The sequence below is a fragment of the Vulpes lagopus genome, chromosome 7 (genome assembly GCF_018345385.1).
Source record: "Vulpes lagopus strain Blue_001 chromosome 7, ASM1834538v1, whole genome shotgun sequence".
Lineage (NCBI taxonomy): Eukaryota > Metazoa > Chordata > Mammalia > Carnivora > Canidae > Vulpes > Vulpes lagopus.
Window position 1 is genome coordinate 9,144,231 of NC_054830.1, and position 23,230 is coordinate 9,167,460.

General features: G+C 57.2%; 1 protein-coding gene across 4 annotated transcripts in view; it reads right to left on the reverse strand.

The window, feature by feature from the left end:
* Positions 1–4,604: 4,604 nt before the first annotated feature.
* The window catches only part of CACNA1A (calcium voltage-gated channel subunit alpha1 A), a 286,336-nt gene continuing 267,710 nt past the window's right edge, over positions 4,605–23,230 (reverse strand). For 3 of the 4 annotated variants that reach the window (XM_041762541.1, XM_041762540.1, XM_041762538.1), the window contains 11 exons: positions 22,290–22,386; positions 19,693–19,798; positions 11,534–11,641; positions 11,299–11,399; positions 10,042–10,151; positions 9,792–9,930; positions 9,499–9,612; positions 8,089–8,124; positions 6,833–7,019; positions 6,245–6,495; positions 4,605–5,447 (listed from right to left, as the gene is read on the reverse strand). In XM_041762541.1, the coding sequence (XP_041618475.1) occupies positions 4,740–5,447; positions 6,245–6,495; positions 6,833–7,019; positions 8,089–8,124; positions 9,499–9,612; positions 9,792–9,930; positions 10,042–10,151; positions 11,299–11,399; positions 11,534–11,641; positions 19,693–19,798; positions 22,290–22,386 (1,957 nt within the window). In that variant the 3' untranslated portion in view covers positions 4,605–4,739. The remainder of the gene's footprint in view (positions 5,448–6,244; positions 6,496–6,832; positions 7,020–8,088; positions 8,125–9,498; positions 9,613–9,791; positions 9,931–10,041; positions 10,152–11,298; positions 11,400–11,533; positions 11,642–19,692; positions 19,799–22,289; positions 22,387–23,230) is intronic. The other variant, XM_041762539.1, reaches the window with a different exon arrangement.

The window sequence follows — 23,230 nt, forward strand, 5'->3', positions numbered from 1 at the left end:
CCCAAATATGCCACTTTAGCAAAAGGATTATTTTGAGCCGCAGGCAAGTGAGATGCAGAAGAATTCTCTGTCCTCCCCTTTGCTACCGAAAAGCAGGGCATACATTTTCCTTTTAAGAAAGTGACATAAATTTCTTTTTGAAGGTGTCCCCTTTTCTCCTGTATCAGGAAGGGAAGTGACTCATCACTGAAGATGGAGAGGCACCAAAATGAGTCTGTATCAACAAACCTTATGAAAATAACCCTTTTCCATTAGTTTCCACCAGACATTTCCTAGTCATTTCCCCACAGTTTATCAGCCCCGGAAGCCCAAACCCCTTTTCTTTGTTAAAATGGTATATAAACCCCTGAGTCTAATCACTTCTTTGAATTTCACTGCTTTTCTTATGCATGTAAATATTAACAGAAGTTGTCTGCCTCCCCCCGCCACCCCCATTAATCTGTCATTTGTTAGCTTAATTCACAGGGCCGAGTCACTGCATCTAAGAGGGTAGAGGAAATGTTTTGCCTCCCTGACAAAGTGGTAGGTCCCCATTTCGCGGACAGAAAAATGAGGCTCAGAACAAGCAGTTCCTTGAAGCCCTGAGGACTCATCTGTAATAAGCCTGGGGTGTCTCAGACTGTTGCCCCCAGGAGGGGAGCCACCTGAGACTTTTGCATGGCAGGCTTGGCTTCCAGAGTCTCTATTTCCTTGCCCCTTCCTCAGCCTTTTAGATGTTGTGGCTAAGGCCAGGGATTGGGGGGTTTTGTGAGACTAGGGCTTAAGCCAAGCCACCCCCTGCCTCTTCCTCTCCTGATTCCCTCACTCTGAGTCTCCCAGGCAGTTTACACTTGCTCCAGCCTGAAAGTGTTGGGGAGGCCTGGGGTTCAGCCTCCTGGCACTCAGCCACAGGTTCGGCCTTTTGGGTCCAGGGGTTGTGGGGAGCTCTGGCAGTGGGCCTTGTTCCCTCGTGGACAGATAGCTGCAGCTTCCCGGCTCCAGATGGGCCCACGTGCTCCTGAATAGCTTCAGCACCATGGGAGGTGGACCTCTGCCAGAGGCCAGCCCGGCCTGGGGCGGGCAGCTGGTCTAGAAGCCTGCGGGGGTTGTGATTGGCCAAACTGCCTGGGTAGGAAGTCAAAACCCTCTATTTAGCTTTTGGCTGGACTGGTCACTTCCTGGATGCCATGATTACAGAAGGAGCTCTGCTGCCTTGCCATTTGGAGTCTCAGCCTTCTTTGCCCCAGGTAAGCTCGAGGGTTAGGGTCTGGAGCAAGGCCTGTCAAACTTTCTGCTTTGGTGCTATGGTAATAATGTCAGTAGTAAATAATTACTCACTCTGGGACAGGTGAGGTTCTGAGAACAGCAGTTCTCAAAGGGGTCCAGGCCCTTGGGGGCTGTTGAAATCATTCCAGGAAGCCCATAAGGCCAAACTATTTTTATAATAATATTAAGATGTCCTGTGCCTTTAATACTTTCGTTCTCTCACATGTGTACGGCCGAGTTTCCAGAAGATATGGCCTATTGCAACAAGCTGAATGCAGAAACAGATGTGAGAATCTAGCTGTCTTCTGTAAGCTGACATTAATGAGGTGCAAAAATGTAAAACAAAGCCTCTCTTTTCATGGAGGTGTTTTTTTTTTTTTTTTGAAAGCTTGGTTATTTTTCATTAAAAATATTGTTACTATTAGGCTTCTTTTACTTTATTTTTTTAATGTTAGGTTTATTGTTGATGGTGATTTAAAAACTAATGCATAGTTTAAAAAATTCTGTTTTAATTTCTAAATGGTAAGTATCAGTATCTATAATCCACATAACTAGATATGCTTTGGGGTCCTCAATAATTTTTTTTCCCTAAGAATGTAAAGGGATGGGGCGCCTAGGGGGTTCAGTTGGTTAAGAGCTCGACTCTTGATTTTGGGTCAGGTCATGATCTCAGATTCATGGGTCCCAGCCTCGTGTCAGGCTTCAGGCTTAATGTCCCTCTCCCTCTGTTCTGTCCCCTGCTCTATTTCTGTCTCTGTCTCTCTCTCTTAAATAAATAAATAAATAAATAAATAAATAAATAAATAAATAAATTCTTAAAAAAGAAAAAGAGAATACAAAGAAGTGCTGACACCAAAAAGTTTGGGAATTACTGATATAGGACAAGGCCTCCTCTGGCCCACTGTCTGTATTTATAAATAAAGTTTTATTGGAACACAGCCATGTTCACTTGTTAACATATTATCCCTGGCTGCTTTCCTGGTACAACGGCAGAGGTGAAGAGTTGCAACAGAGACTATGTGGGTCACAAAGCTGAAAATATTACTCTGGTCCTTTAAGGGAAAGTTTGCTGGCGGCTGATGTAGAATAATGCATTTAATTTTCATATGCAGTCTTTATTATCATTTCTATTTTACAGATGGAAAAACAGAGGCACAGAGAGGTTAATTCACTTTCCTAAGATCACACAGTCAGTGAGACTGGAGCTGAGATGGTGGGAGTGGTTCTAGGGAGGGTGGTGGTGCCGAGCTCCTCAGGGTCCAGTGACTGACCCAAAAGTCTGTGGTTACTTTCCTGCTGCCTGGCCTCTGATTTTCCTTCTCGGGTACCCTGATATTCCTTGAGGACCATCCCCTTCTCCACGTCTGCAGATTTTGTGGGCTTCTCTGAAGCCCTTTCTAGGGAGAACCAGGAGCTGCCCTTACAGATCAAAGAGAGGCCTTTTAGCTCAACCTGAACAAGGGCTTATAAGTGGCCTTTTGCTCACCTGAATCAACACAGTCTTCTGACCTCCTAGTCTCATGGACTACAATTTTGTAGCTCTTGCCCGTATTCACAGAAGCATTCACAGAATAGGCAAGGAGGTGAGGCCTGGGGATGGGAGGCAGGGTGGGAGTCTTCTACCATCTTCATCTGTGGGGCAGCTTCCGTAAGGCTGGAGTGGGAGCATGTGGCAGGTGCACTGGGTGGGTTTGAAGGTGGAGGGAGGCTAGGTTATCAGTCCCTTTGTATGAACTTCACCTCTATCTGTACCTCAGATACATTGCCTGCATCTTAAGCTGGCCATGGCCATCCCCTGCCACCCATGGGTGGGCTGCTTTGACCTTTGACCTCTAGGACTCCCCACCAGCTGCCAGGGTATTTTCGATAGGAGTTCTGCTAATGTTTGGGGCCTCACAGGTGATCCCTGGGGTCTCACTGGCCTGATCATATAGGACGGTCAGGGGGCACCTGGGTGGCTCAGCGGTTGAGTGTCTGCCTTTTGCTCAGGTTATGATACCAGGGTCCTGGGATCGAGTCCCGCATCGGGCTCCCGGCAGGGAGCCTGCTTCTCCCTCTGCCTATGTCTTTGCCTTTCTCTCTGTGTCTCTCATGAATAAATAAAGAAAAAAATTTTTTTAAAGGATGGTCATTCGAAGATGGTTTATCTTCCAGGATGGTTACTTTAAGGTAGAACTTGGTTGGCAGGCAGACTGCAGGAGACCTGGGTGCTTGAGGGCGGAGGCATGGGGTGGCGGTGGGGTCCACTGCTCTGCCTTCCAGCCGGGACAGCTGGCAAGGACCTGGATAACATCTTTGGCCTTGGCTTTCCTGGGCTTGTTAAGGCAGTCAGGATTTCTAGAGCTCTGGACACTAAGCTTGGTGAGGAACAGAGCTTGTCTGCCTTGTTCTTTGCTGGGTCTGGAGCGACACTCAGACATGGCAAAGACTGGATGATTAGAGTCACAGCTTCCTTGGCTACTTTCAAACACTTTCAAAGGGCCTCCTTCCACCATTCCCCCAAAAGAGACCTGGGGAGCACTTTGCAGAGGGATAAAGACCAGTCCAATCAAAAGCCCTTTGATTCAACTTTTTTATTTTTTTTTTCTTTTTGAATGTCATGCAGTAATTCACAGTCCCAAGCCCACAGTTTTCAAACAAGGTAGGAAAAAGGAAAAAAGAAGCAAAGGAAATCGGTGGTGGTGGTGGTTTTTTTTTTTTCTTTTGTTATTTCAAGCAGGACCAAATGTCAGAAAAAATGCTTCTTTTCTCAATCATTAATTTTTTTGTCCTTTTTAAAATTGTTTATTTTTTTTAAATTGATTTCTGCAGGCAGTAATAGTAGGGTTTGGTATAACCAGCAAGCACTCCTGTGTGTGTCTGAGAACGTGTGTGGGGTATGAGTGTCTGGTGGAGGTCTGTGTGGGACGCTGGGTTTCGGCTTCACTTCCCGCTTCTCCGCCACACACGGGCCACCAGCTCGCGTTCACCAGGGAAAGGAAAGATTCGATTGAGATGATAAAACTCATCAATAGAAGCGATTTTTTTTTCTCCCCGTTTTTCTTTTAAAAATGTTTTTTTTTTTTTTAAATTTTCCATTTTCCCCAAGGTTCTCCAAAAATGGCTGAGTTAATTCGAATCCCTTGGCTGTGTGGTTTGTCTGCCCCCGAGGGCACCCCACCTCCCGACCCCGTGGGGGGGGAGGGGGGTCGGGGTTGGGTGGGGGGGCGCATCACTGCCCAGGAGCGGCTCTTTTTTGTTTTTGTTTTTTGTTTTTGTTTTTTTTCCTGGCCGAGGGTCTTTGCGGGACACCCTGGTGTGTCCGGGTCCTGGGGACTCCCTCCAGAGTCCGGGGTCGTCCGGCAGGTCCTCTCCTGGCCCTCCCGGGCCTCCCCCGTGTGCTGGGCAGGTGGCAGCGAGGTGGCCCCGCGGCCGTGCGCGGCTCCTCCCCGTGGGGCGTGTGCGTGGGGTGCGTGGGGGGGGCCGGGCGGGCGCAGGTGCCACCTCGCCCGGGCTTAGCACCAGTCGTCGTCGTCGGTCTCGCTGTAGGCTTCGTGCAGGCCTTTCCGGGAGCCCGGCCCGCGGGGCCTGGCCAGTCCGTGGGCCAGGTAGTAGCCGTTGGGGAGTCGCCGGCCGTGCCGGGAAGGCGAGGCGCAGGCCGGGCCCGGGGCCCGGGGAGTCCTGGGCGAGCACGCGTGTCGCGCGGGGGGCGGCGCGTCGTAGGCCGCGGCCCGGGGCTCCTCCCCGCCGCCGCCCCCGGGGCCCTCGGCCTCGTCGTAGTCGGAGCCCCGGTAGTAGCCGTGGAGCCGCGGCCCGGGGGGGCCCTCGGACGCGTGCGCGCCCGGCGCCGGCCACCGCGCCCCGCCGTGGCGACACGCCCGGGGGGACTCGCTCCGGGCCGCGCCCAGGCCCCGCCGCTCCATCGCGGGCGAGCGGCCGCTGCCGTGGCCCCCCGCGGGCGGCCGCTCCCCGGCCAGAGGCTCGGTCGCGGGGCCCGGGTACCTCCGCGGGCCGCTGGGGGCCGCCCGGCCCGGCCGCGCCGGCTGCTGCTGCTGCTGCTGCTGCTGCGGGGGCCCCGAGCCGCCGGCCTTACGGATCACGGGGGAATAGGACACGTGTGGCCGGGGGGTGGAGGGGGTCTGGGGGAGCTGGCGGCGTCCCCGCCGCGGAGTGCTGGTACCAGATGTTGAGGGGGCTGGGCTTCCACTTACGGAACTACTGCCCTACACGAAAATTGAAACAAAGGAAATCAAAAAAAAAGATACAACAAAATCAACCAGAAGGAGACGGAGGAGACACAGAGGACGGGAGGGAGGGAGGGAGGGGGCAGAGGAAGACCAAAGGGGACGGGGAGGGACCGGGAGGAGGAGAGGGGGACACGGGACATTTGAATGGAAAAAAAGGAGAAAAGCAACAGCCACAGAGAGGAGGAGGAGGGAGAGGAGGGGGGGAGGAGGGAGGGGGAAGGGGAGGGGAGGAGGGAGAGACAAGGAGGGAGGGGAAGTCGAAAACCAACACAACAAAGTGAAAAGAGAAATGAGAAATGGAGTTTTGTAAGTTTCGGGGTTAAATAGCAGAAGTTTCAAAAATTACTCACAGGCGTCCAGAGGACAGAAATCATAATCGAAACAAAAACGGAAGCCGGGTTAAAGGAAAGCAAAAGGCAGCAGGCAGCCGGCGGGGGGGCGGGAGCCGTAAGGACTGCGCTGGCCAGAAACTCAAACGTGATCCACAACCAAAGAGGAAGCAGCTGCGGGGCAGGGGAGGGGGTGGCAGGCGGGCAGGGGGGCTGAGGGGGGGGCAGAGGGGGGAGCCAGAGTGGCTGGGGGCGGTGCCTACCCTGGCCCGGCTCCCCTGGGGCTTGGGGACCCGAATGGTGGCCAGGGTCAGAGGTCACAGTGGGCAGTGAGGACCCTGCCTAGAGTGGCTACCTGGTGTGTCCCTCCATGCCCCCCTCTCCCCCCACCCCGGCGCTGGGCTCCCATGGGCTCGGGTCAGGGGCGCCTGGTGCCACACCCACCTGCCGGTGTGCCATGTGTTCACGGCCCTCGCTGGGCGAGCGGGACCAGCGCTGGTCCCGGGCCCGGGCCCGGCCATGGTCAGGCCGCTCCTGGGCATAGCGCTCCTTGTCGGAGGGTGGGGGGTGGTGGTGGTGGTGGTGGTGGTGGTGCTGCCGATGCTTCCGGTCCTTGGGCCGGCCCCGCTCTTGGTCACGCTCCTTAGATGGCAGGTCCCCAGACTGGGTGGTCATGCTCAGGTCTGTCCCCAAGCCTGGGCCGGGTGGGGGAGTCAGACAAACAGAGGGCCATGAAGGAGGGGTGGGTGGGATGTGTGCACAGGAGACCACCCAAGAGGTCTGCAGGGACACCTTTCCCTGGACGGAGGGAGGGCCTGGTGGGCTTCAGGGGGTCTGGCCCCCAGGCTCTGAGCAGCAGCTGGCCCAGCTCGGGGTCCCTGGGTCCTGTGTGAGTCTGGGAGTCCTGTTCTTCATCCAGGCCTCTCCTGTTTTCTCCCTCCACGTTTGCCTGACTCTGCCTGATTTCCCGACCCCCCCACCCCCCCGTCTCCTGTACAACCTCTAGTTCCTGGGTCCCCCGGGGTAGCCTACCTGTGTCCACGTCTGTGTAGCGGCCCAGGGAGCGCTCAGAGGCTCGGTGGCCGCGGTCCCGGCGCCGCTGGTGATGCCGCTGGTTCTCTTCAGGCGGCACCCTCTCCAGGGAGTAGTCGTCCAGGCGCCGGGCCTTGGGGCCCAGCACGGAGGCCGAGCGCTTCATGGGGCTGGTGTCTGAGATGGTCTGGGGGGGTGGACAGGCCAGCGGGCCAGGGTCAGCGGCTGGCACCAAGTGGTCCGGGTCTGTCCTGCCCCATCAGCACTCAGTGACCGGGTGTGACCATCTGGGGCAGAGTCCGACTGAGTGGGCCCTGGGGCTCGGCTTCTGGTCCAGCAGGGTCCCGAGACTCCTCTGCCTCCTCCCAGGCCCCATCCTGGGTTCCGGCCAGGAGGCTTCATCTGATCCATCCCTGCTGCTTTTTAGGACCACCCCGGGGAGGTACCACCCAGCCCTGTGCGTCCAGCCAGGAATAGGTGGTGAGCTGAAGGGGAGACCTTCCCCCATGCAGAGTGCCACCTGGGGGCACTGGGCACTGGGCAGCAGGGCCCTGCGCTCGCTCCTGCCTACTTTCCTCCCCCGGTGGTCAGGCCTCCTACATGCTCAGAGCCAGGCGCCCAGCATCCCAGCTCACTGTCCTTCCTCGGGCTAGCCGGGACCAGGCTTTCCTGATCACCCAAATCTGGCTCCTGTAGCCAGCCCTTGAGGGGCTGCCCTGGTATCTGAGGCCCTGGGGGGGGACCCACTCTTCTTGGCCTGCAGCCAGGGAGCCAGAACGAACTGCACCCCCTGGGTCAGACCCCGGAGAGGCGCCTGTGGTTCTCTGCTGCTGGGAGAGGAGAGGAGGAAGGTGACAGCCAGGGCTGGCCCAGCTGAGTGGCCAGTGGCCCTGCCCAAGACGGCAGTTTTAAGGGACGCAGGGCTTTGGCACCAGAGGGTCAGGGGTGGTGTCAGGGGAACGAGCCTCTGAAAAAGAGTGAGCCAGGTGGGGCTGCAGATCACACTTCTTGGAAGGATGGCACCTCCTGGTTCCGGGGCTTGGAGGAGAAGACGGGGGAGGGGGAGGGGGCAGGCCCACCCAGCGGGGCACACAGAGGACACAACACACAAGGATGGGGCTTCATGGGGGCGGGGTGCAGTCTGCAAAGAAAGGGTGGGGTCCAAGGAGTGGAGAGATGACAGGACTCCCACGAGGGGGGGTGGGCGGGAAGAGGGGGCCGGAGCCCAGCTGGGAGGCGGGCGGTGCGGTACATACACTGAGGTTATTCCCACGTGGCCGGCCCCTTCTCCTCTGTCACAGCCCCACGGGATGGTGCACACAGAAAAACAGAAAGAAGAAAATAAATATAAAAGCCAAGAGGGAGAGTGAGAGGCGGTACACGGAGATGCCAGGGTTGGGAAGAAGGAACCTGGGCAGTGGGGGAAGGGGGCAGGGAGGCAGGGAAAGAGGTTAGAGTCCCTGGTGTGTGAGTGACCCCGGGCCCGGCTGGCCAGCCTCCCACGGGTGCAGAGCAGACAGACAGGAGACACCAGAGACAGACAGATGGCAGAGGCACGAGACCGACAGATGGGATGGTGTGGCCACAGGCCCCTGGCCCTGGGCTCTGCCTCATGCAATGCGCCCCAGCCCTGGCTCCGGCTGCCACTCAAAGCTTGGGGAGGGGGTGGCTGTCAGCCGGCTTGCCCCAACCCTCTCTCGGAGCCCAGCAACTCCGTCCTGGGGGCAAACGGGGGCCTGGCAGGATGGGGCTGGGCAGCCACATGCAGCTGGGTGCCCCCCGACCCAAGTTCTCAGCAGCCAGGGGCCAGTTCCCTGAGCCACCCTGGCCCAGCCAGGCAGAGCACAGCCCTCAACCCCGTGCAGACGCCACGGCACAGCACACGGGAAGCCTGCCACAGCCAGACATGCCACCCTGCCTCTTGGGCTGGGCGGGCAGCCAGCCATGCTTCTGGCTTCTGGTCCCTCTGTCCCTGCGAGCCTGGGGCAGTGGGATCACGCGCCACCCCCTTCCCCCCACCACCCCCACACTAACCAAGTGGGCGCTGCAGCTGGGCAAAGCAGCCACACACAGACATATGCCAGGCATACGCCCCTGTCCCTCCCCACTGGCCCCCACAAAGACCAGACGGGAGATACAAACCCCAGCTGCCCCCAGGCGCCCCCCAGACTCGGCTACTGAGTCCTAGGATCTGCCAAATTCCCAATAGCAGACCTATGTGCATGTGTGTGCGTTCATGTGTGCAGTATGAGCACATACATATGTGTAGTGTGTGTGTGTGCGCGCGCGTGCGTGCGTGTGCATGCCTGTGTGTGTATTCTTGACTGTGGCCGTCACCTGGCCCTGACACATCACCTCCCACACCCCCTCCACACCCCCGTATGTCCTCCACATCCTCTTGCCTTGACACTTCAAATCGGGTAGATGGAAACCACTGGGGCGTGACTACCGTACCCTGCCCAGGGGAGCCCCTTCCCCTCTCGGCCCTCCATCAGGGAGCAGGTGAGAGGGCCAGGGCTCCAGGCACTCCAGTGTGGCCGCGCCTGCCCCCTGCTGCTGGAGAACAGACGGCCCCACCCAAGCCTGGGTCCCAGAGGAAAGAGATGCCCTGGGTTGGCCCCCAGGGGCCTGAGCCGGGCCCTGGGGCGGTGGGTGAAAGCCCTCACCTGGTTCTCCGCGGGGAGGCGGGGCATGGAGGCAGCCCGGGCCTGGCCTTCCATGGGGAGGTAGTGCTCACTGTCCGAGTAGCCGTCTCTGCCCATCTCTCGCATCTCCACAGACTGCGGGGCAGGGGCACAGGGTGAGGCCGCGTGAGTCCTGCGGCCTGAGACTAGGACCCCAGGGGTGGCCTGGTGTGTATGCAGCTGTGGCTGTGAGGCCCACACCCTTCCCTCCTGTACTACTTGGGCCTGAGGGAGCTGTGAGGCGATGGTGGGGGATGTGGGGGGGACAAGGGCACCTGGGAGTTGGGCTGGCTGTTGGGCATGTCGGTGGGAGGCCCCCGCTCTGGGCTCCATGTTCCTGTCTTCTGGAACATCTCCTGGGCTCGCTGGGTCACCCAGGACGGGCTCTCCTTCATGCCGCCTTCATGAGCCATCCTGTGCAGGGGAACAGGGGGCAGGGTGGTGGTGGGCACTCCAGGGGCGTCTGCACAGGGAATGGCGCCCCCTGCCCTTCCATCCCCACCTCCTGGCCAGAGCCACACTCACAGGCCTCCACCTGGGTCCAGCTGGGAGGAGGGGAGGGCGTTCTGGCCGGGCCCCCCCTCCTGTGTTGGAGACGGGGGCTCCATGCGCTGGAACATGAGTGGTGTCCGGTTCTGGAGAGGCAGAGAGCAATGTGTGTGCACAGCGTGCAGAGGCTCAGGGAGGAGGTTGGGTGGGGTGTTCAAGGCTCAGGGCCATGTAGGGCCAAGGCTGCGGCTGAGAGACAGCAGGGACGCTGCATAGGGGAGGCTCAACATCCCCCCCCCCGCCCCACTACCCCAGCCCCCCAGCCCAAGTCATATCCTGACACTGCCAACACACACACACACACACACACACACACACTCAGGTTTGATCCATCAGCTGGTCCTTTGCAAGTCCACGCAGAACAAGATCACTTCTCATCCAGGTCCGGCCCCATGGACTCCCACCTGGATGGGCCGTTCGCCTCCTCCCAGGTCCCCCTGCTCCAGCCCTTCCCCGCCACGGCCACCAGAGGGCGCCAGCGATCGCCGGCGTGTGGTCCCTGTCCCTCCTCCCATCTGACCTGGAGCAAAAGTCAAAATTCTCCCAGGGCCCCCAAGGCTGCCCTGTCACCTCCACACCCTTGTCTCCACTATTTTTTTTTTTTGAACTCACCACCCTGAGTTCAAGACCTGAGCTGAGATCAGGAGTCAGATGCTTAACGGACTGAGCCACCCAGGGCCCCCCTGGTCGCCCCCCTTGCTCACTGTGTTCTGTCACGTTGGCCGGATCACTGTTCTCCAAACTCGCCGTCCTGCCACAGGCCTCTGCACTGGCTGCTCCCTCTGCCTGGAGTGCTCTTCCCTCAGGTATCTACCTGGCTCACTCCCTCTCCTCTTCCTTTGCCTCTCTGCTCAGACATCAATCACCTCCTCCAGGAGGCCTCCCTGGTCACCTGTTTCAAACTGCATCCGTCTCCCAGCACCCTTTCCCACGGCATTTACTGTTTCCTGCCATGTCGGTCATTTATTATCGTTGGCCTTTCCCCGATTGGAACGTCCACTCTGCAGGGATTCCAGTCTGTTTTGCTCACAGCTGCACCCCTAGGGCGCAGAACCGTGCCTGGCACACAGTAGGTGCCCAATAAGTTCAGGGGAGCAGATCAATTCATCCAGGCTGCCTCCTGGCCACGGCCCTACTTTCGGGGGACCTGGCCTGGGCCCTGGCCCCACCCCGCTGTTCTGGTTTGTCACCGCAGTGCCCATGAGGGGAGGGTGCCGGGGCCCCGGGCCGTACCTGCTCCTCACGCAGGGCCTGCAGCTTCTTGGCCTTGCTCTGCCGGTAGTACTCCATGATCATCATTGCCGCGTAGATCTTCCCCACCGTCAGGTCTGTGGCTGGGGGCACAGTGCGAGCTCACCGTGGGTGGGGGCCCTGGCGGCACCAGCCTGGGCCCCGCGCCTGCCTCCTCTCCCCGCCCCCCGCCCCCCAGCGGGTCAGAGCCCAGGGCCGGGCGAGGCGCGGCTCTTACACTTGTGCGGGGTGACCAGCAGGTCCAGTGTCTTCTGGGACAGGTTGGGCCAGATGGCCATCATCTCCTTCCTCAGCTCAGCGTCCATCTGCTGTTTGTCGGCTCCGCCTGCAACGTGGGCACAAGAGAAGGCCTGACTGCCGGCCTGGGCGTCAGCCAGCCTCTGGGGCAGCTGGAAAGCCAGCAGCTCCTGCCAAGTCAGGCTCTGGAGCCCCGCTTCCCACGGGCCCCCAGCCCCCAGAGGAGGACGACCATGCGGGCTCTGGGCTGTGGAGTGTCTGCGTGGGGTCTAGACGGCAACGGGAGGAGCTGGTGGCCCTGCTGTGTTAGTCTGCGGTGCTGTGCCTCCGTTTTCCCATCTGCAAAATGGGACCACAGCAGCGGGACCTGCCTCACTGAACGGTCTGAAGATCACAGTGTCTGGCACGGGACCACTACGGCAGCCCACGGGGCTGAGCCTCGGGGAGGCTGGGCTGTCCCAGGGCAGTCCTGATAGGGGCGGTTTCTCCCTCCAAGTCTCCCCTCCCATGGATGTGACCTTCAGCCGCCGCTGGTCCTTGGCACCTCATCCCCGCCACAGCGGGTCAGCGGGTCATTAAGGCTCTTTGCCTGTGGTTCCTGGTCCCTCGCCTGACTGCCTGGGAGCATGACTCCTTCCGGCCCCTGTGCTTGGCCAGGGGCCATGAGATGAGTTCTTGCCAATGAAGTGTGAGCCCGGTGAGCTGCCACTTTGGGACCAGGGCCTTTAGCGGCCAGTGAGGGACACTCCTGAGCTCTTTTTCCAAAACTCTGTGACGGTGGCTGGTGGTATTGGACAGTGGCTGCTCCCTTGGGCCTGGCATCTAAGGGAGTGATGAAGGAGAGCCCCTGCCAACCCAGGGAGGACGGAACAGGAATCGGAAGCAAATTTTAGTCGGTTGGAGCCCTTGGGATTGTCTGTTGCAGGAGCACATCGTCATCCACCTCGACTGCTACACCAACCAGGCCCCAATCGTACTTCTGTTTCAGGGCACAGGGACACTGGTACCAAATTTTTACCAGCAGGTATGCGGCCACAGAGCTGAGCAAGGGCCAGAAGGCCCCCCGTTGGGCCGGATATGAGGTCTGTGGTTGCTGGATTGTTGGGGGGGGGGTTGTCCAGGAGATGTGGGGGAGGGCAGGGGCCGGCTACCAGCCAGCAGACAAGCTTTCAGTGTTTGAGCAGCCGTCCCCTGGGTAAGCCGGCGGAGGAGCTGCCCTGCCTCGGCAGCCGCAGCCTCCCTCTTGGCCTCCACTCCCTGTGAACCTCTCCTTGCCCAGCGCCTGCCCTCTCTGCCCCTCCTCCGCCCGCCGCTGGTGCCCCTGCCCAGCTTCTCAGCAGATGTGGGTCAGAGCACATACGTGTGCCCGGCTCTCTCCGCAGCTCTCACTCATCTTCACCCACGTGACCTTGGACACAGATGCCTTTATTTGGGGAAAGATCCTTCCGAAGGGCCTTTTTGCCTCTGCACAGGTAAAGCTCAGAACCCCTTCTGGGGTGAGTATTGAGGCCATGCGGGACTGACCGGCCTGGACTAGCACAGGTGCCCGTGCTCTGGGCTCCGGGCTCCGTGTCCGCCCCCCCAACTCCACCACCAGAGGGCGCCTGTGGCACCTCGGCTCCGAGCCCTCCGTGCTCCGCGACTCCCTGGCCCCTGTGATCGCCCAAGTCCTTGCCCTGAGCCCACAAGGCCCTGCGCCACCTGCCCTCACTTCCTCTACTCCCCCCCCCCCCCTTGCTCACTCTGTTCCAGACACACCCGGCTCGCTGTTCCTCAGACACAACAGGCAAGGTCCTGCCCCAGGGCCTTTGCTCAGGCTCTTTCCTTTGCCAGGATTGTTCTTTCTATGAATATCCACGTGGCTCCCTTCCTCACCTCCTTCAGGTTCCTGCCCAAACCCAAACAGGTCTTCTGGCTGGCGTCCCGCCCCCGGATGCCCTTCTGCTTTATTTCTCTTTTTACAAACTACCTCGTGGTGTTGTTCCCCATCTCACCCACTAGAGGGCGAACTCCATGGTCTGGTCTTAACACCACCGGTGATGGGGTGGTGTGGTCACAGGGGCCAAGATGCATGGCAGTGGTGCTGATTCGTGGGTCAGGACTCCAGGACTCCCGGTTGGGAGGTCAGGACTATTGTGGGAGACCCTTGAGAAAATCTCCTGTGTTGTTAAGCTCTCATGACCCTTGACGCTAACCTATAGTTTTTCTTTCCTTATGAGAAGCAGCTGGAATTCACAGCTCGGTCTGCTGTCCCGGTGTAGCTAAGTGAGGCACCCGGGGTCAGTGTGGCAGCTCCTCTGCGACCCAGGAAGGGAAAAAAGAGAACATGGTATTTCCTATTGAAAGTCACTTTCTTGGGGCTCAGTGGTTGAGCATCTGCCTTTGGCTCAGGCTGTGATCCCAGGGTCCAGGGATCGAGTCCCTAATCAGGCTCCCTGCAGGGAGCCTACTTCTCCCTCTGCCTGTGCCTCTGCCTCTCTCTGTCTCTCATGAATAAATAAATAAAATCTTTAAAAAAAAAGCACTTTCTCTTTCCAGCTCATGTTTCCTATTTCTTGTGAAGAGAAAGGACACACTTGCCATTGAAGACTGAATTGTGGCTCCCCCTGCCCCGCCCCTAAACTCATGTTGGAACCCTAATCCCCTATGTAATGGCATTTGCAGACTGGGCCTCTAAGGAGGTAATTAAAGTTATATGAGGTCTGACCCAGTAGGACTGGGGGCCCTATAAGAGAGAGACACCAGGCCAGGTGAGTGCACAGCAAGAAGGTGGCCATCTGCAAGCAGGGGAAAAGGCCCTCCCCAGGGACCAACCGCACTGGCACCTCGATCTCAGGCTTCCAGCCTCCAGAACCATGAGCAAATAAGTCGTTTAAGCCGCCCCATCTCTGGCATTTCATTACGACAGCCTGAGCAGACTACTGCACCCGCTCTTGGCATGGGAGTTAGGTAAGGGTGCCCGGGCAGGGTTTCTCAACCTGGTTATTAGCACTGTGGATGCTTGGGGCTGGATCTTCCTGGTTTGGGGGTCATTCCATGCACTACAGAGTGGTGAGCAACACCCCTGGCCTCCACACACCAGCTACTAGTAGCACCTCCTTCCCCAAGTCCTGACAACCAACCTGTCCCCAGATGTTGCCAAGTGTCCCCAGAGGGACAAAACTGCCCCTGGTTGAGAACCACCACCTTAGACCCTTTCTGCTTCAATCTCACTTTCAGGATTGTCATTCATGTTTAAATAAAGGGAAAATCCTTAGGGGGATTTCAAGGTGGCCTCCTGCTGGGGTCGTGGGGTTCCCTTCAAGGCTGAGGCTCAGGCTTATTCCTCCTCCAGGTACAGAATTACTAACACCCAAGGTGGGGTTGGCAGGGGAACAGGACCAAGAGGTCCTCCTGGATGTAGGCCACAGTCACTCACAAACCAGTTGTGTTTCAGGGTTCTCCTCTCCCCCCATTCCATTCTGCATGACTCTGGTCTCAGAGTCTGTGCCTGCATCCCTGGCCTCTATACCCCAGATGCCACTAGCACCAGCTCCCTTCTAGTTGTGACAGCCAAAAATGTCTCCAGACATTGCTGATGTCTCTTGGCGGCAGGACAGGACAGGTCAGGTCCCTGCTGACCTAGGGCTTTACCCCTCCCCCATACCTGAATCCCCAGCCACCTCTGTTCTATCTTTTTCGCTGTGCGCCTCAAATTCCAACGCATTTCATACTCCATGTATTTATCACGCTTATTGTTTGTGACCTGTTTGCCTGCAGCCCCATGAGGGCTTGGAGGTGCATTTGTCTTTTAGGGCTGTGTCCCACATACCAACGACAGGGCTGGGCACACAGCAGGCACTCAATGGGTGCTCTCGTTCAGTGAGCCATGGCTAACATGATAACAACGTGCCAGGAGGCCACCCTCTCGGGTGCATACAGGGCACAGCCTTTTAGGTTCCCATGAGGCTCACCCCAGAACCTTCCAGAGTATGGCAGATCCCACCTGCAGAGAGAGTCTGGTCTCTGGGTGGATTAAAGGGCAGGACAGGGGACGCCTGGGTGGCTCGGTGGTTGAGCATCTGCCTTTGGCCCAGGGCGTGACCCTGGGGTCCTGGGATCGAATCCTGCATCGGGCTCCCTGCAGGGAGCCTGCTTCTCCCCCTGCCTGTGTCTCCGCCTTTCTCTGTGTCCCTCATGAGTAAATAAATAAAATCTTAAAAAAAAAAAAAAAGGGCAGGACAGTGGCCTTTTGGCTGGTCAGCCATGTGGAGTCCTGAATGAGAGTCCAGCCTGGCCCTGGGTGCAGTTAGTCTGGACTGTGGCCCTTTCTAAGCCAAAGGCAGAAGGCATTCTTGTTTTGGGAAGCTGAGGTCCCTGTGCAAGCAGCGGCATGTCAGGGCTGAGGACCACGTGGGCATGGGGGATGCCAGGCAGGTGCAGAGATGTGCGGTGCTAGTTGGCTCTGGGTTTATCTTTTCTCCCCCACCCCACAATGTTGGGGGTGGCTCCACACGGGTGGCTCAGTGGTTGTACAGCTCTCCCTCTGTGCTCTCCCAGGAAGTCGGAGTGTTAGGCTTTGATCTGCTAACTGGGTTTATGTCTGTTCTGGTGGGTGGTTGGCTCTGCCCTCATTGCTTGGCCAGGGGGCGCAGGAGGGCAGGGGCCGGTGAAGGGACGCAGATGGAGTCCCTTGGAGGGAGGATTCAGGGGTTCAGACACAACATCCGGGAAAAGAGAAACATGAAGAGAGAAGGATTTTCCTCAGGAAGAGAAGAGATTCTCCTGGGTGCGGAGAACAGAGGGCGGGGAGGAGGGAGAGATGGACACACACAGGGGACTCAGAGGTGAGCAGAAGGACCTGCCCTCTCCCCCAAGAATCTAGCTAAGAAGGGCCTCCCAATTTGTGGAGGATCTGAATTCCAGAGGTTAATCCATTCTCCCACGCTGCCCCCTGCCTGCTGGAAAGGAACTCAGTGTGTTTAGAAGTAAATTGAGCTTTTGGGAAAAAAAATAAAAAAAAGTTACACTTTCAGCTCGCCTAGACTCAAGTCAGCTAAAAAAGCTGTGACTGTCATCACTGTTGAAGCTGTTGTCCGCAGCACTCAGCTGACCTTCCGTAATCCCCTAGACTGGCTCAGCTGTTTCCTGGGGAGCCCTGGGAGGGCTTGGTGCCTTTGCCAAGGTCAGGATGAGGAGCCGCCCCTGGCTCAGAGACGCTGGTGGGGGGGGGGGCATGATCCCCCAGGAACTGAGTAGCGTCTGGAGTATGAGTGACAACAGTCACAGCCGAACTCAGACACATCCCCAGGAGCCTTTGAAATCCTCATGTGGGGAATCTGGTAGGTGTCGTAGAGACTGGATTGACTGGGGTCCTACAGAAGGTGCCCTCATGGTAAAGGACAACTCAGCAGGTTGTCCAAACCCTACAGATCCAGAAAGAAAGGATGGCTCCCTGATTGGCTCCTGGGAGGTCACTTCTAAGTCCTTAGAGTGTCCTGTGTGATAAAAGCGTCTTTGTTTATGTGAGCGCCTTGGGTACACAAGACAGTTTATCCTAAGAGTGTGATTTATGGTAGGGGCCTTGGGCCATGGGACCCACCATCAGTGTGACCTCCGGAGGGCCTGGATCTGTGTAGCTAAGCTCAGCTCAGCCTACATGGCCCACCCCCAACGTACACTGAAGTCACCAAAGCTTGGGTGGGCTTTCGTGGTTGGCAACACTTCATCTGGGCTGTCACATTCTGTTACTGGGGGGCAGCAAGGCTGCCCATGAGACTCCCCTGGGAGGTAACACCTGAAAGTCTGCACCTGGTCTCCCCTGGACCCTGACCCCAGGGCCTCTGCTTTGCAGACTTTAACCTGTATCCTTCTCTTGTAATAAACTGTAACTGTGAGTCCAATGGTGCCTCTCGGTTCTGAGTCTTTCTAGTGAATCACTGAATCCGAGTCTTGGGTTCTCTCAGGACCCCTGAACAGGTCCCCAGAGAGGGACAGCAGCTGGGTCACGGTCACAGAGGCGTTATATACGAAGAGTGGGTGCACCACCAGACCCATTTTATAGGTAAGGGAAACATAGCAGACAGAATTTTAAAGCTTGCCCGTGCCTCCTGCTCCAAGATTCTGGTTATTCAATCAAATGCAAGTCTGGAGACTGCTAGGAAAGGCCTTTACACATGTAATTAAAGTCTCAAGTCAGCGGACTGTAAGATACAGGGCTTTCTGGGTGGGCCTGACCTAATCAGGTGAGCGCTTGCAAAGGTGAGTGTTTTCTGCAACTCCTGGCAGAAGAAGTCAGACCTATTTAGAGTACACAAAAGATGAGATGCATCCCTGGGAGCTAAGTGCAACCTCTGGCTAAAAGCCAGCCATGAGGGACACCTGGGTGGCTCAGTGGTGGAGCGTCTGCCTTTAGCTCACGTCATGATCCCGGAGTTCCAGGATTGAGTCCTGCATTGGGTTCCCTGCAGGGAATGTGCTTCTCTCTCTGCCTATGTCTCTGCTTCTTTCTCTGTGTCTCTCATGATCAAATAAATAAAATCTTAAAAATAAATAAATAAATAAATAAATAAATAAATAAATAAATGCCATGAAACAGTTCAACAGCCACAGGGACTGAATTCTGCCCACACCTGAATGAGTCTGGAAGTACACTTCCCCCCAGAGCTTCCAGAGGAGAGCCCCGCCTGGCCAACAGCTTGATTACTGCCTTGGGGACCCTGGATGGAGAGCCCCGGTGAGCCCGCCTCGACTTCTGACCTACAGAACTGAGAGGTGATAAGTGGGTGTTTTAAGCTGTTATGTTTGTGGTCACTTGTTACGTGGCGTAGCTAGCGAATACATGGACTGAGGCTTACAGAGGGTGAGATGACCTGCCAGGTTTACAGCAAGGCCAGGGCAGGGGCAAGTGGGCAGGATAAGCCCACAGAACGTGATTCTCATCTGATTATGAGAAATCTGGGCGGCCCCGGTGGCTCAGCGGTTTAGCGCCACCTTCAGCCCAGGATCTGATCCTGGAGACCCGGGATCAAGTCCCATGTCAGGGTCCCTGCGTGGAGCCTGCTTCTCCCTCTGCCTGTGTCTCTACCGCTCTCTCTCTCTCTCTGTCTCTCATTAATAAATAAATAAAATCTTTAAGTTAAAAAAAAAAAAGAAATCTGCTGCCCGCCCTTCTGCTTCCTCCCCTCCTTGGGTTGGGACCTGGCTCAGCTTCAACCACAATGAAGAGGAAATGGTCTTGGGGGCGCAGAACCACAAACAGTCAGAACCTGGGCCTGGATTTCTGATGTGCACCTGGCTGCCTAGTGGGTCTGAGCCACTCACCTCTGACTCACTGCATGAGAATTTCCAGGGTGTGCCAGACAAGGGCCTGAGCACCCCACCACCACCCCTGCTGCCCCCTGAGCCTTACCTTTGCTCTTTCTGATCCTCTCTATCCTGGGGGGCTTCTTCTGCCCTCCGTACCTTCACCTGAATGCTTCCTGCCTAACTTTGTCCTCAATCTACTGGCCTCCCCACCTTTCCCTGGTCTCAGGCACCAACAGCTCTTGTTTTTCTTTTCTTACACCCCAACCCCCGGGGGTGGCCTCTCTTCCCCTCACACTGTATATCAGCCGTTGGCTTGGTCAGCTCCCAGGAAATATCCAGAACCTGAACATTCCACATCCCCTGAGTCTAGACAGCCGTCCTGCGTTCAACTGGATTATGTCAGGGGCCGCCACCATGACCTCCTCCCAGGCCATTCTGGCCTGTTCAAAATGTGAGTCAGGTCAGGCACCCCCTCGCTCAGAGGGCAAGTCAGTTCAACACAGCTGTGGACGGCCTCCTGCCTCAGGGCCTTTGTACTTGCTGGTCCCTCTGCCTGGAGCACTTTCTCCCCAGGTGTGTCCCCGTGACTCCTTCAGACCCTCCTCAGGGAAGCCGCTCCCCCTGGAAGCATAAGCTCCCACGTCCCGACACTCAGAGCAGGGTCTCGGCGCACCGGAAGCTGCACTAGATGTTTGCCGAATGCGCAGGTGGGTGGGGTGAAGATCAGGGCGGGGCAGTGGCTCCTCTGGTTTGGGGTGGGGGGGATGTGGGATCCCTGGCTGCACATGGCCCTCCCCTCCCCGGCCCCCAGTCCATCCTGTGCTACCTCTCCACTCCCGGCCCTGCCCTTACCCTTGGCGATCTTGATGTCCAGGGCTGTGCGGATCAGAGCCATGAGGGTAGAATTGAAGTGGACGGTGTTGTCGTCGGCCACAGGCAGATCCATGCGAAGGAGCCTCTACAGAAAACCCAAAGCAGGGGCGGTCATTGCCACGCACCCCTCCCGGTCCCCCGTGAGCCAGACCCATACTTCCCCGGGGAGCCCCAGGAAGAACTCTGAAAGCAGTGGCTGAGGTGCCCCCACCCTCAGGTTACTTGTCCCTAGGGCTTTAGCCATGTCCCTTTGCGGCCCACGGGGAGAGCTCTGGGGCGCTCCCACGCTTCCCCCTCCTGCACGCTGGACCCCAGACCCTTTCTGCCCTGCCCCAGAGTTCTTCTGGACGGCTCCCTTCCATTCTGACCCCAAAGAAGAAGAGCGCAAGGCGGATCGCAGCATATCATGCAGCAAGCAGCCAGGCACGGGAGTCCACGGCCACAGCCGCCAGGGGGCCGCCGGCTCCCATCTCCACCCCCGGCTCGGCCCAGACCAGACCAGATGGGCACAGACCACATCATTCCTCTGAGAAGCAGCAGGCAGGCGGCCCCCCGCAGGCGGGGTGGCCCCTCGCAGACATGCAGCGAGGCCGTGACACACAGAACAGCAGACAGGGGTGCGCATGCAGACGGAATCTCGAGACTCATTCATAGCTCCGTGGAAAGTGTTTCTCAGGGGCATGTCCAGATCTTGGCTCTGCGATGGCAGGGGGGAGGGGGAGGGGGCATCCCCGTGGCCCAGGGAAGAAAAGACTCCCCCTGTCCCAAGCAGGGGCTCTGTCCCCCATGCTTGGTGATGTAGGAGAGGATGCCGGACCGGTGGGCACCAGCCCAGGCTGAGGTGGCATGGAGATGGGGGTCAAGGGTGATTTAGGTGTTCGCTAGGGGATTCAGACACGTGTCAGCAGGAAACACAGAGCTGGAGGTAGGGAGAGGGATGGCAAACCCAGAACAGGACACAAGAGAGGGGCTGGGGCAGGGTGAGGAGGAAGGTGGTAGACAGAAACACACACAGACTGGGCTGCTGTGCACAGCTGTGCAGGTTGTGCACTGCACAAAGGGTCACCGTCTTAGAAATCATGGATTTGTACATTTAAATGACAACTTTCAGCTGATAGCAAAGAGGTTTCTTGTTATTACCACATGGGTGGATTACAATTTTCCAACAGATAAAATATTCTGTGGAAAGGGTGTCCTTTTCAAATTTGCACAAAGGTGCCTTATGGACCCCGGTGGCCCTGCACAGAGACCCGGAAGGGAAGGGCTCTCTCTCTCTCTCTCTCTCTCTCTCTCACACACACACACACACACACACACACACACACACACACACACACACACGCAGAGCCAAGCAGAGACCAAGAGAAGGGACAAAAGGAAAGCTAGGGGAGGGACAGGTGCTGGGAGAGGCTTGTCATAGATGCGGGTGGGGCAGCCTCTTCCCAGCCTCCACCGGGAATGAGGAGGGGGGGGAGGAGGAATGAGGTTACAGGGAGGTGACTACTCGAAGCAGGAAGGAACAGCATTAACAGAAGGGGGGGATGACTCTTACAGACACAGGGTGGGCCAAGGTGGATGGGAGAACAGGATGACGGGGCAATTTTCTGGGAGGGGGTGGCAATTCTAGAGGTCATCCCTGAACTTCTCGTGGATGAGGCGGAGGGAACAGAGCATCTGTCCTTGGGTGCCAAGGGAGATTCCGGGACAGGGGTCTGGAGGGGTGGCCAGGCCCAGCCGCCTGGCGGCAGGACCCTCGCTCCTTCAGCCAGCATGCACCATCCCCCGGTCGGCCATGGTGCTGCCCGCCCCAGGCCCCCGCCAAGGCAGCGTGCATGGCCTGCATCAGGGTGCCACGGTCCAGGGGTCCAGCTGCGGCCTGCCTGCCCATTCTGGAACAATGGAGAGGCATGTTGGGGTGTCTGGGGGAGAATGGGTGGCATAGGGATGGGGGGCTTTGGAAACAACTTTTCAGGGGGAGAGGAGGTGGGGTGGAGGGAGGAGAGGCTCTGGGTACTCCTTGGGAGGTCTTTGAATCCCCCAAGGCCCTAGGTCAGAGATCAGCTTCAGGTGTATGTGGGAGGGGCCGCTGGACCTGGGGGTTCAAGATACAAAAGATGGGGGCCCAGGGCCTCGCTTTTTTGGGGCCAAAGCTCCCCTGCTGCGAGGTCCCTGCCCCTGGCCTGGCCGTGGGGGCTGCTCTGGGTGGGCAGAAAGGAGGTGAGGCGGTGTTCCCTCCGAAGCATGTTTGTGTCCAATTTGGTTCCCCGGGGACCAGGTGCAGGGGCCTGGGGGCTCCCCTCCCCCTCCCCCCGGCGTGTTGGCCATAATGGAGTCTCAAAACACCAAGACACACTCATCAGAAAAGACGGACACAGTGTGCTGTTTAGAGTCAAGGGATGGTCATGATCCATTTACTCGAGGAGGAAAGGGGGGGAAAAAAAAGAAGAAAAAGAAAAAGAGGGGAAAAAAAAAAAAAAGAAGAGTAAACTCCGGAAAAAGAGACTCGGCTGGTTGTTCCTGGTCAGCGCTGAAAAATCCCCAGTGCCCGACGCCGGTGGTCGGCAAGGGTAGACTACCTTGTAAGCCACTCTGGCCGGACACTTCTTCCCCAGACCCAGGGGCGGAGACATGTGTCTCAGCATCTGATACATGTCCGGGTAAGGCATGCGGCCCCTGGCAGCACCGAAAACAAAACGGGGTGGGAACGGAGAACCAAAGGAAGGGGTGGGTGGAGGGAGAGAGGGAGAACGGAAGAAGAAGAAGAAAAATAACCAAAACCAAAACCAAAACCAAACCAAAAAAAAAAAAAAAAAAAAAAAAAAACCAAAAACACCAAACCAAAAAAACCACACGAGCCGAAAAAATAGAGAGAGAACGATGCAGAGAACAATAAAATAGGTATTTCAAATAAATGGAAAACAGGAGGAAAAAAATGGGAGAAAAGGTCATTAAAAAAAAGATTATTTCACTGCTCACGAGCAGGGAGAGAGAGAGAGAAAAGAGAAAAGTCAGATTCAATTTTGACTCTGAGCTATGGTTCCGGTGGGACTTGCAGGAAAGGCGGGTTCTCAGTTCCGAGGGCCTGGCACAATGCTCTGGCTCGGTGTTATTTTAAAAATTGGGTCAAGTTCTCTGGTTTGGCTGAGGCTGGTCTCTGAGGGGGCCTAGATGGGGAAGGGGGGGCTGGGGCGGCAGGAGGAGGGCTGGGGGCTTTGGGAGGCGAAGGGTGGAGGGGGAGAGCGTGGAGGTGGATGGGGGGGGTCAATGCGCACTTCCGACCCCCCCCCCCGATGTGTCTGATTTGGGGTGCCGTTGAGACCCTGGGATGGACAGCTTCAGCTAAGAGCAAGCAGAAATGGCTGAAGGGAACAGAGAGATATGTCCCATGCTTCATCGAATCTACGTGACTGCATTCTGTCGGCTAAGAATTTTCTAGTTTAATGCAAGAAAGAGAGATGGCTCTGTGTTTTAGATATATATATATGAAATATATATATTGAAGAACCCCAAGCCACAC